This window comes from Nicotiana sylvestris, chromosome 10 (genome assembly GCF_000393655.2).
Source record: "Nicotiana sylvestris chromosome 10, ASM39365v2, whole genome shotgun sequence".
Classification (NCBI taxonomy): Eukaryota; Viridiplantae; Streptophyta; class Magnoliopsida; order Solanales; family Solanaceae; genus Nicotiana; species Nicotiana sylvestris.
Genome location: NC_091066.1, coordinates 32,113,987 through 32,129,105, shown reverse-complemented (window position 1 = coordinate 32,129,105; position 15,119 = coordinate 32,113,987). Strand labels below are relative to the sequence as shown.

General features: G+C 40.4%; 1 protein-coding gene and 1 pseudogene across 1 annotated transcript; one reads left to right on the top strand and one right to left on the bottom strand.

Annotated features, from left to right (window-relative positions):
- Positions 1 to 311: 311 nt before the first annotated feature.
- LOC104230181 (E3 ubiquitin-protein ligase SPL2) lies at positions 312 to 7,650 on the top strand. The gene is made up of 6 exons (XM_009782921.2): positions 312 to 774; positions 1,952 to 2,053; positions 3,067 to 3,237; positions 3,359 to 3,480; positions 4,608 to 4,727; positions 6,927 to 7,650. Exons 1-6 carry the CDS (start codon positions 406 to 408, stop codon positions 7,216 to 7,218), a joined length of 1,176 nt encoding a protein of 391 aa, XP_009781223.1. The 5' UTR covers positions 312 to 405; the 3' UTR covers positions 7,219 to 7,650.
- Positions 7,651 to 7,691: 41 nt separating this feature from the next.
- On the bottom strand, positions 7,692 to 9,575 carry LOC104230182 (protein NODULATION SIGNALING PATHWAY 1-like; annotated as a pseudogene).
- Between the last annotated feature and the right edge of the window lie 5,544 nt (positions 9,576 to 15,119).

Sequence of the window (15,119 nt, the reverse complement as noted above, 5' to 3'; positions counted from 1 at the left end):
TGATCATAAATTTTGAGCGAATTAACTAATCTTTAAACATATTATAAATTATGAATATATTTTAAATAGCAGACTTAATATTGGCTATTGATGTACTGCGCCCCCTATTGGATAGGTGTTTCACTTGATTGGTGCATTTGTTAAAAGTTATATAGGAGTATTCTTTTTGTCCCGAATTTATAATAAATAATATTGTATAACCAATCTTAAAATATAATTGACGAAAATATATATTATATATATTATATAAAAATATGTATAAATTTTATACAGAATATAAATAATGCTAAAATTCTCATTTGGCATTTATTTCTTTTTCCACTCGGCCAATTAACGTTACGAATAGCGACTAAAAATTCACCTTTTCGACGACCGGGAATTGGAAAGGCGACCATATCACCAGCCATGTCAGTACACGACCAAGCGGCGGCGGCCGTGAAACTAGCTATGGCGGCGGACGGGGCACTTGTCGGCCTAGCCCTAGCGTACATTGCCGTACGGAGTATTTTCATCTTCAAAGCCAACTCTTCCGCCCTTCACAAAATCAACGACGCGCCGTCCCTCCGCGTCTCTGATCTCCGTTCCGTAATTTCGTCGTCTTCTGAAAGTAATGTCAATTCTGATCAATCCGATGATGGCGGTAAGCTTGTGATCATTCGCGGTACAGTGGAGGCGAAATCTGCTGTTGAGGGTAACTGGAAGAGCTTAAGGGCTAATATTCTCTCCGCTCACGAGTCTGCTGAAAAAGGCGTTATCTTGCAACGCACTCAAACTGTAATTTCTTCAATTATTTTCGTTTTATTTATTTTAAGTTAATACTTATCATGTTCAATTTTTTTGTGCACTAACTCCAATTATAGTAGAGTCCGGATAAAGGAACAGGGCTATAGTTGTGTGCAAACTTGAAAGTCAGTGCTACCTAAGTCAATTTATCATGAATCCATGCAGTATTGGATGCGTTAAGATATGCTTTTTAGGCACGTAACATCCTTATTTGGGTGTGATGAAAAAGATGAATCTTGCAATAGACAAAAACTGTAATTTTTCTATTATTTTCTTTTAAAAGAAGGTTGGATATTTCATATTTAACTTGTTTGTGCACACTTTAACTCTGTATATATGAGAGTCTGGATACAGGATTAGGATTAGTGAGGCGTTTAGGTTTGGTTGACAGTCAATCTAAAATTAGTCAAATTTCTCGTAATAATGGATGCATTAGGATGTGTCTTTGTAGACACGTGCTATAACGGTATCCAAGTGTGGTGAAAAAAAGTCAATTACATTATTTGATTCACATGACTTCGCAAGCTGGTTATCATGAACCGCTTGCTCTTGTATTTTTAATAACTTGTCCTACATTTAGTTAAATGTTGACGCTCAATTGAAAGAAAGAGCAAACAATTATATGCTTAGCTCGTGTCCCAGGAATCCCTAGACCCAAAGAGAGGACACAGGCTAATCCTTACGAGAGGAGAAGCTGGTGAAAAGCATAGAGCGTGCGTGCTACGCTTGGCTGCCTGTGTGTGGGGGTAGTCATGGGCTGCATTCCAGCTTCGGCCCATGACCCCTTGACCGCCCCCAGGTAGTATGTCTTAAAGACAATACTTTTGTAATGAAATGGGTTAAAATAGAGCTGAATTTTGAGGATTCATATAGCTTATCCTAAGTTGTTTGGATTGATGCGCAGTAGTTGCTGTTGTTACATTGTAAAAATCAACAGCCATTATCTAATGGTTATGGACATCCTTCAGTGTTTCGAAGTACTTTTTGAACAGTGTCCTTCAAACAGAAACCACTTGCTATTGTTAAGCTGGAAATATGATCCTGATGACACAACTACTTCATTAGCAATCTATGTCTGCCTGCTGCTGTATTGTTAATTCTTATGTGCATCTTTTTTTCCCAGTGAATTTTGGCAGAACACTGATGTTCGTTGTCTTGTCTTTTATAGTGTATCTACAATGAATGGAGAGGCTTCTTTGGGTGGACTGGTGATCTACGTTCAATATTTCCAAGATACTGGAAGGAACAAGATTCTTCCTCTTTGAGAATGGTAATGTGAATTTTCCAGTATTGCTAATCTTTGGCAATTTTATTTTTTGCCATAATTTCTGCTGGTTATGTGAAAATATTGTAGGAAGCTATTATTCCTTGGCCCTTGATAGGAAGGTGTGGAGGTCGAAAATTAAGGTAGAAGTTAGTAAGTAGTCGAGCGTATTTCTGTTTCGTACCGAGGGTATTAGGGTTGGTATGGTTGTTTTTCTTGTCTTTTGCTAGTATTTCATGCTGTTTCCCTATTATCTTCTACTGCGGTCTCTTAATATCTTGCTGTTGTTACTGCTTGTTGTGGCTACCGCTTGTTGTGGCTACCGCTTCCTTCTATATATTTTTCTGGCTTTGAGATTGTTGTTTCTATCTTTCTGGCCCTATTTGTTGATATTACTTGTTTCTACTATTTCTTTTCATCTTTCTTGAGCGGAGGGTCTATCAGAAATAGCCTCTCTACAGATCCCACTTGTGGGATTCCACTGGGTTGTCGTTGTTGAAGCTATTATCCCAGACTTTCTCAACTTTTTTATACTTTATCTATTTGCTTTTGCTCTTTTCGTTCGACTCTAATTTAATGTTCTCATCTAAGATTTTTATGTACTCTCTATTTGACATCCTTGGAGGAATATCGTACTCGTCTACCTGGTAAGGTTGTGAATAGGAAGAATAACATGCGAGATGGCCAGACTAGTTGTTTCTCACATGATCAGATTTTTTGCATGAACCATCTCAATTTGAAGGAACAAGGCTTGAGTGGATTTTTTTCAATGAATGGCTAATATGAGAGCTTTTCGTTTCTCTTTTCCTTTTCTTCTCTCCTATTGGAGCATTGCACTCTTTTCTCGCTTGGTTCTGGTTGTAATTTCTCTGCATAAAATGTCTCTCCTACTTGTTATATTTGATCTAGTTAATACACTCCATGTTTGTAACTGCTGTGTTTTTGCCTGCTAATAAGTGTCATAAAGTTCTCTTTGTTTTCATAATATAAGCTTTTGTGCATCTCTATCTTCGGCTCAGGTTCCTTTTGTTATTGTTGAAGCTGGGAGGTGGCCACAACCTGAATATGTTAATGTGAACATGGATAGCTCAAGGCATCCCCTACCTCTTGTGACAGTTTATCATCACTTGCAGCCTGTAAACGCTACTCCGCTCACTTTCCTCCAGGCGCTCTTTGGTCATCCCTATCCTGTAAGCTGAAAATTATGTTGTGTATATAGGCTTCTTGACCATTTGGTTGATCTTTTATACATCTTTTAAAGTTTGCCCATCTTCCTGCAACTCATGCAACATACTGTTTTCCGTCTCAAAGGTTGGGGTATTGGATGAAGAAAAAATTCTGCCACTTGGAAAAGATATAACAGCTGTTGGTGTTTGCAGCTCAAAAGATGGGATTTTGGAGATCAAATCATGCAAGGACCTACCCTATTTCTTGTAAGGAAGGCGTACAGAATAGTTGTTTTAATAAGTTGATAAAACATGATGCTCTTTCTTTTCATGGGACTTTATGACTTACGAAATTTTCACCTGGCACTAGTTAGACAACTTGTTCTGCCAAATGAGGTTGACGATTGTCATTCTTGCATTTGTTAAATTTTTTTTCCTAAATTTTCCTCAAACCTCTCTTAGATGATTTTTTCTTCTTTGTGTGACCCTAAATGTGAAGTAAGTCTGTGTACCTTATTGGTGAAAGTGAATACTTGATATTCAAAAGATCCTCTCTTTCTACACCCGAGTTAAAGTATGATCATGTCTAGAAGGATATACGAGCCTGGTCTGAAAGGAAGGTTAAGAGAGATTTCTTAGTGACAGATGAAGAAAAATGCTTGTGAATTATACAAAAAGGATTTAAATGAGAGGAAATGAAAATTCCTGAATTTGACTCTGCATTCAGGAATATGCTAAATGTCTGCTTAAATACCATGTTTGGTGTTTCCTATGAGCATGATAATTAAGCCACAGTTCCTATTTATCAGAAAATAACAGTCTCTTCTTCTTTTCACTTCTGGTAAGAACTAGCACAGACTTCGCGATATTATTGGGTGAATAGTCATTGGTAGGTCTACATAACAAAACTAACATGAGCTGGTTATTATGAGATGGTTTTAAAATCTGAAATTATTTTCCGAGATTTCCATATTTGTGCTCAAGCATGATAACAGTGGTTGCCGTTTTTTGTCAGTTCAAATTGTGATAGAATTACCATGAGTTTTGAAATATTTTGGGTGATACACTCATTGGTAGGTTTGCATAGTAGAGTGCAAGTTCTGTCGTGGTGAAGATTCGATTCAGCTGATACACATGTTAGACATACACAATAAAGTATTTGCCTCTCTACAAAATGCAAGCGTATATATATCTAATAAACACAGAGGAAAATTTGCTGCCTGGAGCATGTAGTTCTTTTAAGTTCTGATGATGTGTTTTCTGCATATTTGATGCTTTATATCTTCAAACTTGTTATATCAGCTGCTTCTCTTGTTCTAAAAATTTTGGTGTTCTCTCGTTTCCTGATTAGTTCTTTTGTTGAAAGTTGTGAGTCTACCTTTTTGCTTTGGTAGGTCTGACATGACCAAGGATCAAATGCTGGTAGATCTTGCCTTTAAAACAAAAGTTTTGCTGTGGAGTGGAGTTGTGCTTGGTTTATTTGCAGTTGGTGTCCTTGGCTATGCTGCTGTGAGGTAAACTGGTTACGTCTCTCAGATACTTAACTTTTAGCCTTTGTGGATAACATGTCTTGAAGATCTCATTATTACTCTTTTTTTCTCTTTTGCCCTTTTTCCTGTCGTGGACTGGGGTCAAGGGGAGGTCTAGGCTGAACAAAATCCTTTATTATGTCATACAGTATTTTACGATTCTGCCTACAGAGCATGAGTTGAGGTTGATTCTGCTTACAGAGCATGAGTTGTGGTTGAATACTGCTCTCTTAAATAATCAAGTCATCTACATGGTGCTCCTTTTTTTTTTTCCCCCTATCAGTTGAAACAATAGTTGACCTTTTGACTTTGCTCTCCGACCCCGATATAAAGTAGAACATGAAATAGAGTAGAAGTAAATGAAACTTGTTGCTGGGGAAATGGTTTGGGAAGGCGAAATGTTGAGGGGTAGATAAATAGGCCATTACGCACAAATGGTTCTAATTATAAAGAAATCTTCTCCCAAGAATTGGTGGATTCCTATCCCTACTTCAATTTATCTCGTGACTGCAAAAATTGAATCAACTTAAAGTAACTATGACATGAACTTCAAATCCTACTGGGGTAGAAGGGTTGGTTGATTGATTTGGAATATAGCTGTTCCCATAGCTTGTGTGCAATTCTTTTTTACATATTACTTTATGGAACTTGTGCGACATATACATGTTGACTTGTATTCTATTAAATTGGCAGTTTGGTTTTATATTTGATGCGATTGAAGTTTGAGCAGGACCATCGTCATTGAGGTGCCAAAAAGAATACTCCCTCCGTTCACTTTTACTTGTCCATTATGAACTTTTCATTCCCCTTAAGAAATATATACCCATAATAATAATAATAACATTTCAAAAAATCTTGAGAAATGATTTGGGGAATGGTAGTTAATGATAAAGGGTAAAATAAGGAAAAAAAATTCTCTCTTGATTTGCTAAAATGGACAAGTATAAGTGAAAATGCATTTTTTTTTATAATGGACAAGTAAAAATGAACGGAGGGAGTAATACCTTTAGCTACCTTAAGTACGAAATGATTATCCTTGAAAAGCTTTTCCTTGTGGCACTGGTCGGATGGGTAAATTTGATAGTGCAAAAATCTACATATTTAGATCACCTCCCTCCCCTCCCCCCCCCAAAAAAAAAAAAAAGAAAAAACTCCTAAAGAAAGGAAATCTAAGACTGAAAAAACAGAAAAAAAGTTGGAGACATGCCCATTTGGCAGGAAAACATGGTGAAAAAGTTTTTGGCTAAATCTTCTTTTTCAAGTTTTAAAGTTTTCTTTGTTGGATAGTTTTCGCAAAAATGTTACTCCCTCCGTTCCAGTTTATGTGAACCTATTTCCTTTTTGGTCCGTTCCAAAAAGAATGATCCCTTTCTAAATTTTGAAATAATTTAGCTTAAACTTACAATTTTACCCTTAATAAGAAACTTTTATAACCACACAAATACTCTGGGCCCCTTTTTGACTTGTTTAGCACCATAAATTTTAAAAGTCTTCATTTTTTCTTAAAACTCCGTGCCCAGTCAAACAAGTTCACATAAATTGGAATGGAGGGAGTACCTTTTTTCTTTTTTCCAAAACTTTGAATTTTTTTTGAAACACCTAAAAGATGTGTCTGGCCTAAAACGTTCTCATCTTGTTTCGTCGAAACTTGAAAAAAGCTTTGGCCAAAAAGACGTTGCTTGCTCTCTGTGGAAGTTTCTCAATGACTATTGATTTATGCAGTTGCCTTTCTTGAGTTTATGCTGCACATGTCATCCTGATGTTTTCATGATGAAGTAGGTTGGGTTGAAGAATATTTTCTGTTCTGTTTCTCGAGTGAATAGATCCTTGCTTGTTTAATGGGCTACTCTCTGGAATCGTAGAGCAAGCAACTTCTTTTACTGGTCACAAACTCTTTCTTCACCATGCAATAAGATAGTAATTATGGTTCCTTACTGTGTTAAACACTTTAAGTTACTTCCTTTGCTTACGCCAGCTTGAACAATCCACTATGGGCTGGAAGAAGCATTGAGTTTGCTCAGGATGAGCAAGCCTGCAACTCTAGTTATGCTGTCTAAAACACCCATTGCTCTCCCACACAGTGTGAATAAAAAAGATCTAAAGGAAACTTGGTTATCAGCAGCATCCATGTCAATATTACTCTAGTGGTCACACGAAAATCTAATTCATATTTATTTGTTTTAGGAACTGGAATAGATGGAAGGAACGGAGACACCAGAGGCAGGTCCAGCAACAAAATGCTTCTGCTAGCAATGAAGCTGATTCGCAGATTAGTGCTGATGAGGAAACTGGAGATGTTCCCGATGGGCAGTTGTGTGTGATTTGCCTAATGAGAAGGAGGCGGTCAGCATTTGTTCCGTGTGGACATCTGGTTTGTTGCCAGCGATGTGCCTTGTCAGTTGAACGTGATTTAGCACCCAAGTGTCCTGTATGTAGGCAGACAATTCGTTGTTCTGTAATGATATATGATTCTTGAGGAGCAAATAGCATGCGTGATTTTGAGTAGCTCATGCTGGGAAGGTGGTTGTGCATTTTGTAAAGCATCATGCAAGTGAAAACGGCATAAGCAGTCTCATACCAATTGGTCCTGAAGCGGGAGCATGTGAGGATGGTGGTTGATAGGACTGATGCAGGATGCTTTTCGCCGTGCCGATTGGTAATCAGATACTAAAATCTACACGCATGTTATTTGTGTCTGTACATACATATTTTGCTGACTTATTGTTGTATCCTTAAAATTCAATATTCACTATAATATAACTGGGAAGAAAATCTTGTCAATGTGGTAACAGGCAGTAATTGTAAATAAGCTTCCCCTACTGAAAGTAGTAGTACAGCTTGACTTGCTAGGAGTCATTTTGCTTGAAAATTTTTGAGTACTAAACACTCAACTATTTTCTTCATTTCACAGACTCGTTACACATCTATATTCTTTTACGTGACCACCTGCCTAGAATCAAAATTTTAAGGGACTTAAACAATTTTTTGACTTGTTGCCTCTGCAAATGCACTGATCTGAACCTGTGGGAAAGCAGTTAATCAATATTCGTCCGGACACTGGGTTTGCCAGTAGACTTTATCAGGTTCATATGTAACAGCTGTGTGCTTCTCTCAAACTTGATTCTTATTTGATTGACTGTTCCAACTCTCATTTGTCTTGGGATCTATCTTCCATAAGGAACAAAATGAAACAGGTTCTCCTTTCCACCACAGACCCACACAGCCATCCTTTTCATCCACTTTCATCTCCCAGTTGCTATTATACTTCTTCAACACTGCCCGAGCTCCGTCAATGGCATCCTTTCCAAACATCTCTCAAACGAAGCCAACAGTTCGCATGCTTTCACACCATTTCTCCTTTCGCTCGTTCATCTCTCCCATGTTTGTCAAAGCCTTTGCTGCCTCTCCTTCCATCATCCTCCTTTCCGCACCCTCACGTCCTTTATAAGCTACACCGATGGAGTCCAAGAACTTCCACAAGTACTCCACTTGTCTTGCGAATCCTGTTGCAAAGTCCCCACAACTGTTGCAGCTGCAATCCATGTTGTTCTCACTCAAAACCACTCCTTTCGGCTCCAAACTCTTCAATATTCTCAAAAACTCTGTCCTTTCGTCTGGGCTGTTGTGTTTCAAGTTATGGAGTCTGAACTGTGCACAAATAACCAAGATTTCATCCGAGGATGAATTGATCACTTGAGAATCAAGATTCTGAAGTGGGTAATTCTCCATTCTGTTGATTTGTAGATTGATGTTAATTCCCTTGGCAAAGGCAAGGAGCTGTGAGGAAAAATTGTAACCAGCTGGACCAATTACAAATGGACTATTTCTTAGTTGATCATTTTCTATGGTAGGTGTAATAACTGTTAGACGAACCAATGGTGGCGGCCCTCCTGATCGATGGGTCAACTCCTCGAGCAACGTTGGCCATTGAACTCCATGAGAGACTCCAATATCAAGAATGTGTAGGTTCTGGGGTTGATCATGTTCCCCAAGAATTTGGAGTATTGAGGAGTTTGCAATGCTATTGGGTATACGAAACAAGGGACTAATGTCATTGAAGTTGATCAGTGAGTTCTTAAAAAACTTTGGATCGGTAGAAGCAAAAGTAGTAACACCACTAGAAGCAGAAGGTGTTAAAGTTGAGCATGGAGTAGAAAGATAATGCGTTAGCGCCTGGAGTCCACGAGCAGCTAACCGATGGTTGGCATCACCGTTTAGTGAGGAAAGCTCGTGCAGAACGTACAGCAAATGCTGCACACGATTCAGATTTCCAGCAGTGATTGCAGCAGCACAAGGGTTAAGCACCTGCTCTGCCCATCTTCCTTCTTTGTTGTTACTATTATTTCCTGTTGACTTGTGTGTTGCTTTCTTGTGTCCTGCTGATTTTTTAGTTGGCACCCTTTGGTCTACATTGGTTTCCCTATCATCGGCATCCTTGATCCGACGGTTCTGATTATTCCTCGACATCTTGGGATTGTAGTCAGAATCATTTCCTTTCCTTTTCTGGGATGAAACCAATGGCGTCGGGTGGCTTGAAATGATCGGCTCCAAAGGGATAGTGCTCCAAATGAAGGCCGTCAGATTATTGTTGTTGTTGTTATTGTTGATCTGTCATTCTTGGTCTATATTTTCACCAGGAACCCACCACGAGTCCCCGTAAAAGTCATCAGGACTATACAACTCATTGAGGAACGATGGAATATATGATAAGGTACCATCCAACCACTCTGAGATGGGATCAGATATGGGATTAGGCTCTGGTTCATCAATGGTCATTGTATCAGAGACTGAAGAAGAAGTATGGTGGGAGAGATTGGCTTGTTTGATCATTGACTTAATAGAAAGGATGCAAAGATTGAATATGATATGATATGTTTGTTAAAATGTTATAGTGGCAAATGAGAATAATTCAAAATGGAATCAAAAGGGACCTTACTTTGGGAAGAGACAGAGCATGGCATATTTAAAGGGCAGTGGTGTATTGTTATTTTGGAAGTTATGGTGCTTTATTGAGATTTCTTTTAGCGGGTTCGATCCCTAAATGAGTAGCTCAGTGCACTAAGCACCCGCTATGCACGAAGTTTGGAGAAGGGCCGGACCATAAGGGTCTACTGTATGCAGCCTTATTATGCATTTCTGCAGGAGGCTGTTTTCGCTGCTCGAACCTGTGACCTTCTAATTCCATGACAACAACTTTATCAATTACGCCAGGGCTCCCCTTCGACCCTGAAAATGGAATTTTTTTTTGTTAAGGAGCGCTTTTACTTTTATTGAAGCTTACGCGATGTGAGTTCAGATTAGTCGGATCCCAATCAGTATTTTAAAAGGCGTGGGCGTAAGGCGAGACATTTTACATATGCCTCAGCGAGGTGTAAGCCCCAAGGCACGGCGCGTAAGCCCCATAGGTATTTAATTTTTAATATTTTATAAAATAATATAATTACAATAAATATTTATAAACATGTAAAATTGCATAAAATTGAAGAAAACTATAAATATGTGAAAAAATATATAGATGTGTTCCAAAAAAATAGTCAAAAGAATCTATTATACGCTGCTTATAAGCACAAGTAACTTGAGTCGAAAAGAATAAAGTTTTCTACAGAGAGGAACAAAAAGGATGACTAACCTGCAATTTGAACAAGATAAAGAATTGGGAAAAACCATGAATTAGGGCTTCAATCAGTAAAAAAGGTCTTGACTTTTAAATTTAATACATTTCAGTTCCTTTTTTAAACTTTTGAGTAATTACCAAGCTGACTTTTGAGAATTTGGATATTATATGAAGGATTTATTCAACAAATTTTGAAAAAGTCTTTAGGGCTTACGCCTCACTAAAAAAACGCGCCTCAAACGCCCGAGGCGTACACCTCTTGAGACTTTCGCCTCACACCATCGCCTTAGGATGTTTTTGGTGCATCTCGCCCCAGGGCTCGCCCCGAAAACGCCTTTTAAAATAGTGGTCCAATACAAATACCGAATACCATGTTAAAAAAGGATTTCTTTCTCTGATTTGCTTCTATGATTGACTTATTCTGTGGGGGTGTCTCACCTAATTATTTTTCAAAAGCTTAGGACTGATAGGTTTGAGTTTCAAATTTCAAGAGACGGCAGTCTCTTCGTCAATAAAAAAGTTAAAAAAATCTCTTGATCAATATGATTAAACTAATGTATGAGTTTTGTCTGATATTGCCTTCCCCTTAAGTCATTTTATTGATGCATTTTGGCACTTTCGAATAACCAAATTGACATACAGACAACTTGTAGTTGTCAGTTGCGATATGGTCTATGCTTTTTTTCTTGGATCAAAACCAACTTAACTCATAGTAAATACTATTGATGTATCTTAGTTATTGATCCACCAAAATCCATTTTGTATCTTGGAGGACACTATTCCTCTCGAGCCGAGGGTCTTTCAGAACAACTTTTCTATCTTCTTAAAATAGGGGTAAAATTTATATACACCTCTCTCAAAACCCTACTTGTGGATTCCATTGAGGATTTTTTTTTGGTTGTTGTTGTTGTATGTTGTACTTTTTACACTAAAAGGGCAGTCTGGTGCACTAAGCTCCCGTTTTGTGCGGGTCCGAGGAAGGGCCGGACCACAAGGATCTATTGTACGCAACCTTACCCTATATTTCTGCAAGAGACTGTTTTCACGGCTTGAATCCGTGACTTCCTAGTCACATGGCAGCAACTTTACCAGTTACGCTAAGGCTCCCTTCATTTTGGACACTATTGATTAAAAATGTTATACTGAGTGCTTCAATATTTTTAGTGTTGTTTGACTCAAAAGATATTAGAACCTTTTTGATATATCAATCAAAGAAAATGAAGAGGTAAATCTTAGCTAAGTATAATAATCTCTAAAACAAAAGGTATACAAGGTGAATACAAAGGGTAATATTTCTTGACCTTATCAAGATGAATGATCGAACAATAATGATATTAATCGTTTATGTAAGCAAGTGTTACAACGAATGTTCTTAGTTGGAAAAGTAGAAGAAGGAGAGCCCCTTACAAGGTTGTTTTTACGCTATATATAAGGGACAAACCTCTTCTAAGCCCTAAAAGACAAATCATGGAGAATATTCCTAATGCCCCGAATGGACCTACACTACTGTAAAAGTCGTACAGTCTCTTATTTGCTTGTCTGTCGTCCCCTGCAGGACATCGAGCTACAAGGATCTTGTCGCTTGTCGTATTCATCAACGGTCGTGGTCGTCCAAATTTGGACCCATACAGTTAGTCCATCCGCTTGTCGAGGTTGCAACTTGGTGCGTCCTCGATAAGCGGATACCACTCGCTCTAATGGAGAAATTTGTTCTTACGAAGCGTTACGGCTTGGCCAATAATGGGTGGTCAGTGTGCACAACAAGACACCAGATAGTGTATTTTATCGGGAAATGATGTCACCTCCACGTGCGTCATCATTATGCGTGTTTTTGAGACATGGGCTGAGGGTTTGTCGCTTTGATTTCGGTGCCACTCTACAGTCTTCCGCTTCGATTCTGGCACCACCCAATCCTATAAATAGGTGGAGGGTTTGTTTTTTCAAAAACTCTTGGCCCTTTCATTTCTGGTTATCCTTTCTCATCCCTCCCGAGTTTGTTCTAATAACTTTCTGCTTCTTCTTCTCCCATTCTTCATTCATAACCTTCTCTGCTGTTTTAACACCTTTTCCATCAAAGAAATGCCTAGAACACACCAATCTCGTGAGGGAGTTTCTGAGGCCGCCCCATTGTCCATGGAGCTCCCCTCTGGCGGTGAGAATATGACGGTGCAAGAGGGGGATAGTTTTCCCACCGTGGAGGAGTTGCTGCCGAGACACCCCATGTCTCGAAGCGACTTCCTCAAGGATCCTCCTCCTACTCCTACCCCCGTGCTTTCTAAAACGGAGAAAGTTCATATTTATGCTCTCCGTACAAAGTATAACATCCCTGCTCATGTTGATATGGTTCCAGTGAGAAGGGACTTCGTGGAAGTCCATAGGCCTGGGTATTGCGCTTTTTACGAGTACCCCTTCGTGATCGGTCATTCTTTCCCCCTTCTTCCGTTAGCGGAAGAGTTCTATAGATTCTATGAAGTTTGCCCGACGCAACTTTCACCATACACGCTTAAGATACTTCTGCTGTTGACAAAGTATGCGGAGTTGGCGGGGTGCGAGGTTACTGTCCACCACCTCTTGTACCTGTTCTCGTCCAGCTTTCATAGGGGCACTATGGTGCATTTGAGGCACTGTGGAACAAAAGTGCTGGTGGTTGGGACCGACGACTGAGCAAGTCACAAGTTTTGGCATAAGTATTTCTTTGTCAAAACCGAACACATTGTTTCTGACCCGGCTAGGTTCCCGGAGCGGTGGAATGAGAATCGTAAGTGTCACCACTTGTTTTACTCTTTATTTTCCTCTTCATTCATTATAGGGTTTATTTGCTTCTCGTTTGCAGCTATGGGGTATCCACCCCGCCCTATTGCCGGTATAATGGACTAGGTAGCCTGTCTGTTGCCCCATGCAACGGAGACCCGAGATTGGCCCGCCTTCGTGAAACGTTATGGACCGAGAGTTTCATCTGGTAAATGTATTCCCCTATATCACTTCGTTGGTCATACACCATTATCTATTGATACGACTCTTCGTGATGACAGGTTGAGGAGCTTCTAGGCGGATGGCCCCAGTCCCTGCATTCTGGCAGGCTGTCACTGCTGCAGAAATGCAATTTACTTTGACTAAATCCGTTCGAAGGGGTCGTACTCAGCCGATTCAAATGGAAGCTCCCTCTCGAGATATGGTCGTGAGGGAAGATGCCTTTTCCGTACCGACCCCTCACCTTTTGGACGAATCCTCTAACGGGGACGAGTCGCTACTGAGAAAAAGGAGGAGAGTGGAGCTTGGGAAAGATGTGGTCGTGGACACTGGTAGAAGGAGGTTGGGGTGCATCGCAGATGGCACCTATGCCTACATTTATGGCCGACGCCATCTTAGTGGGGAGGTCTCCTTAAACGGAAGAGGTTTACCTAGGAGGCGGCTTAGTACGCTCTATTGAAGGTGGCACGTCATCCAACGTTGGAGGGGGCTTGCGCGTCGAGGGCGAAGGCTCAGGTTCAGATGTCGACTCGGAAGACGTCGAAGGCGAAGGCTCAGGTTCAGATGTCGATCCAGACCCTTATCATGGAGACCGAGCGCGAGCGCCAGGAAAGGAAAAGGACGGCCATCTACGGGAAGATGTCTTCCAAATACCAAAAATATCGCACTAAGCATCGTGCGATGACCGACATCTATAATCAGGACCGTGATTTTCAACTGTTCCGCAAAGGGCTTAAGTAGATGGAGGATCAACTGGTGCGCAAGGTCGAGGAGCTGAGGGAGCGAGACGAGGACCTTATGAAGGCCGTCGCCCGCAATAGTGAACTTGAGGCATCCCTTAAGGTGAAGGAAGATGAGCTCGAGTTAAGTAGAGGGGTGATGCCCGAGAATGCCGACTTGCAAGCAAAGGTGGCCAGTTTGACTACTCAATTGGGTACGAAGGCGGCAGAGATTGATGGGCTTAAGGGTGAGTTGAGTGTCAGTGTCGATAAGCTGGCGACTGGTATTTCTGAAATGGTGGCCTTGGAAAATACCCTCCATGTCTGTAGGTCGGAGCTGACCAAGGAGAAGGAGGCATCCGAACTTAAGGTAGCGGGGCTTGAGGGGCGTGTTAAGGAGTTGGCGGCGGAGCTATCCACATTGAACGGACAAGTGGCGTCATTGAGAATAGAGGACGTGAGTCGACGCTTGCAACCTTCTACGTCTCGTGCCTCGGCTGATCCTATCATACCTCTTTGTTTATACGAGTTGTGGGTTCATGCTGAGGCCCGACTCGATATGTACAAGGCTCTTCATGCTTACGGGAGGGCATCTGAAGTAGAACTTCAGGGTGTGCGTGCAGAAGCTCGTGCAACTTGTGAGGCATGCAGATACGACCCTCTTATGCCTGATGGGGATGATATTAGCTCTGATGATGCGAACCGTCTTGCCTCTGACTCTTGGTATGAAGATGCGTATCCTACCGGGGATGATGTGTAATTTTTGGTTTGTACTTACTTTTTGCTTCAGGATTTTTGTAAAGGCATGCTTTAGCCCATTGTAAAGATAGGTGCTAGTAATATTTTATTGTAATGGAGAAATCATTTTGTCGATTTGGTGATGGTCTTTGTAATATTTATGATATCCCGGGTACTTGTCGAATTGTTAAGCCAATTTTGCTTCGGGTAAGGTCTGGCCCTTTTCTTTTGGCGATGGCCTTAAGCCTTTGAGATGCTACTCTTGAGCTGGCGTTGAGGTAGTATCCCGTCGTACTTTGAGGGAAGTCAAACTCATGCTTTCGTCGATGGACTTAG

Bases quoted from the DNA above. Each gene is read 5' to 3' on its own strand.
- LOC104230181 (XM_009782921.2), top strand. From the start codon at position 406: ATGTCAGTACACGACCAAGCGGCGGCGGCCGTGAAACTAGCTATGGCG. The intron at 775-1,951 runs GTAATTTCTTCA...TGTCTTTTATAG, and splicing joins TCTTGCAACGCACTCAAACT to TGTATCTACAATGAATGGAG. The intron at 3,481-4,607 runs GTAAGGAAGGCG...TTGCTTTGGTAG, and splicing joins AAGGACCTACCCTATTTCTT to GTCTGACATGACCAAGGATC.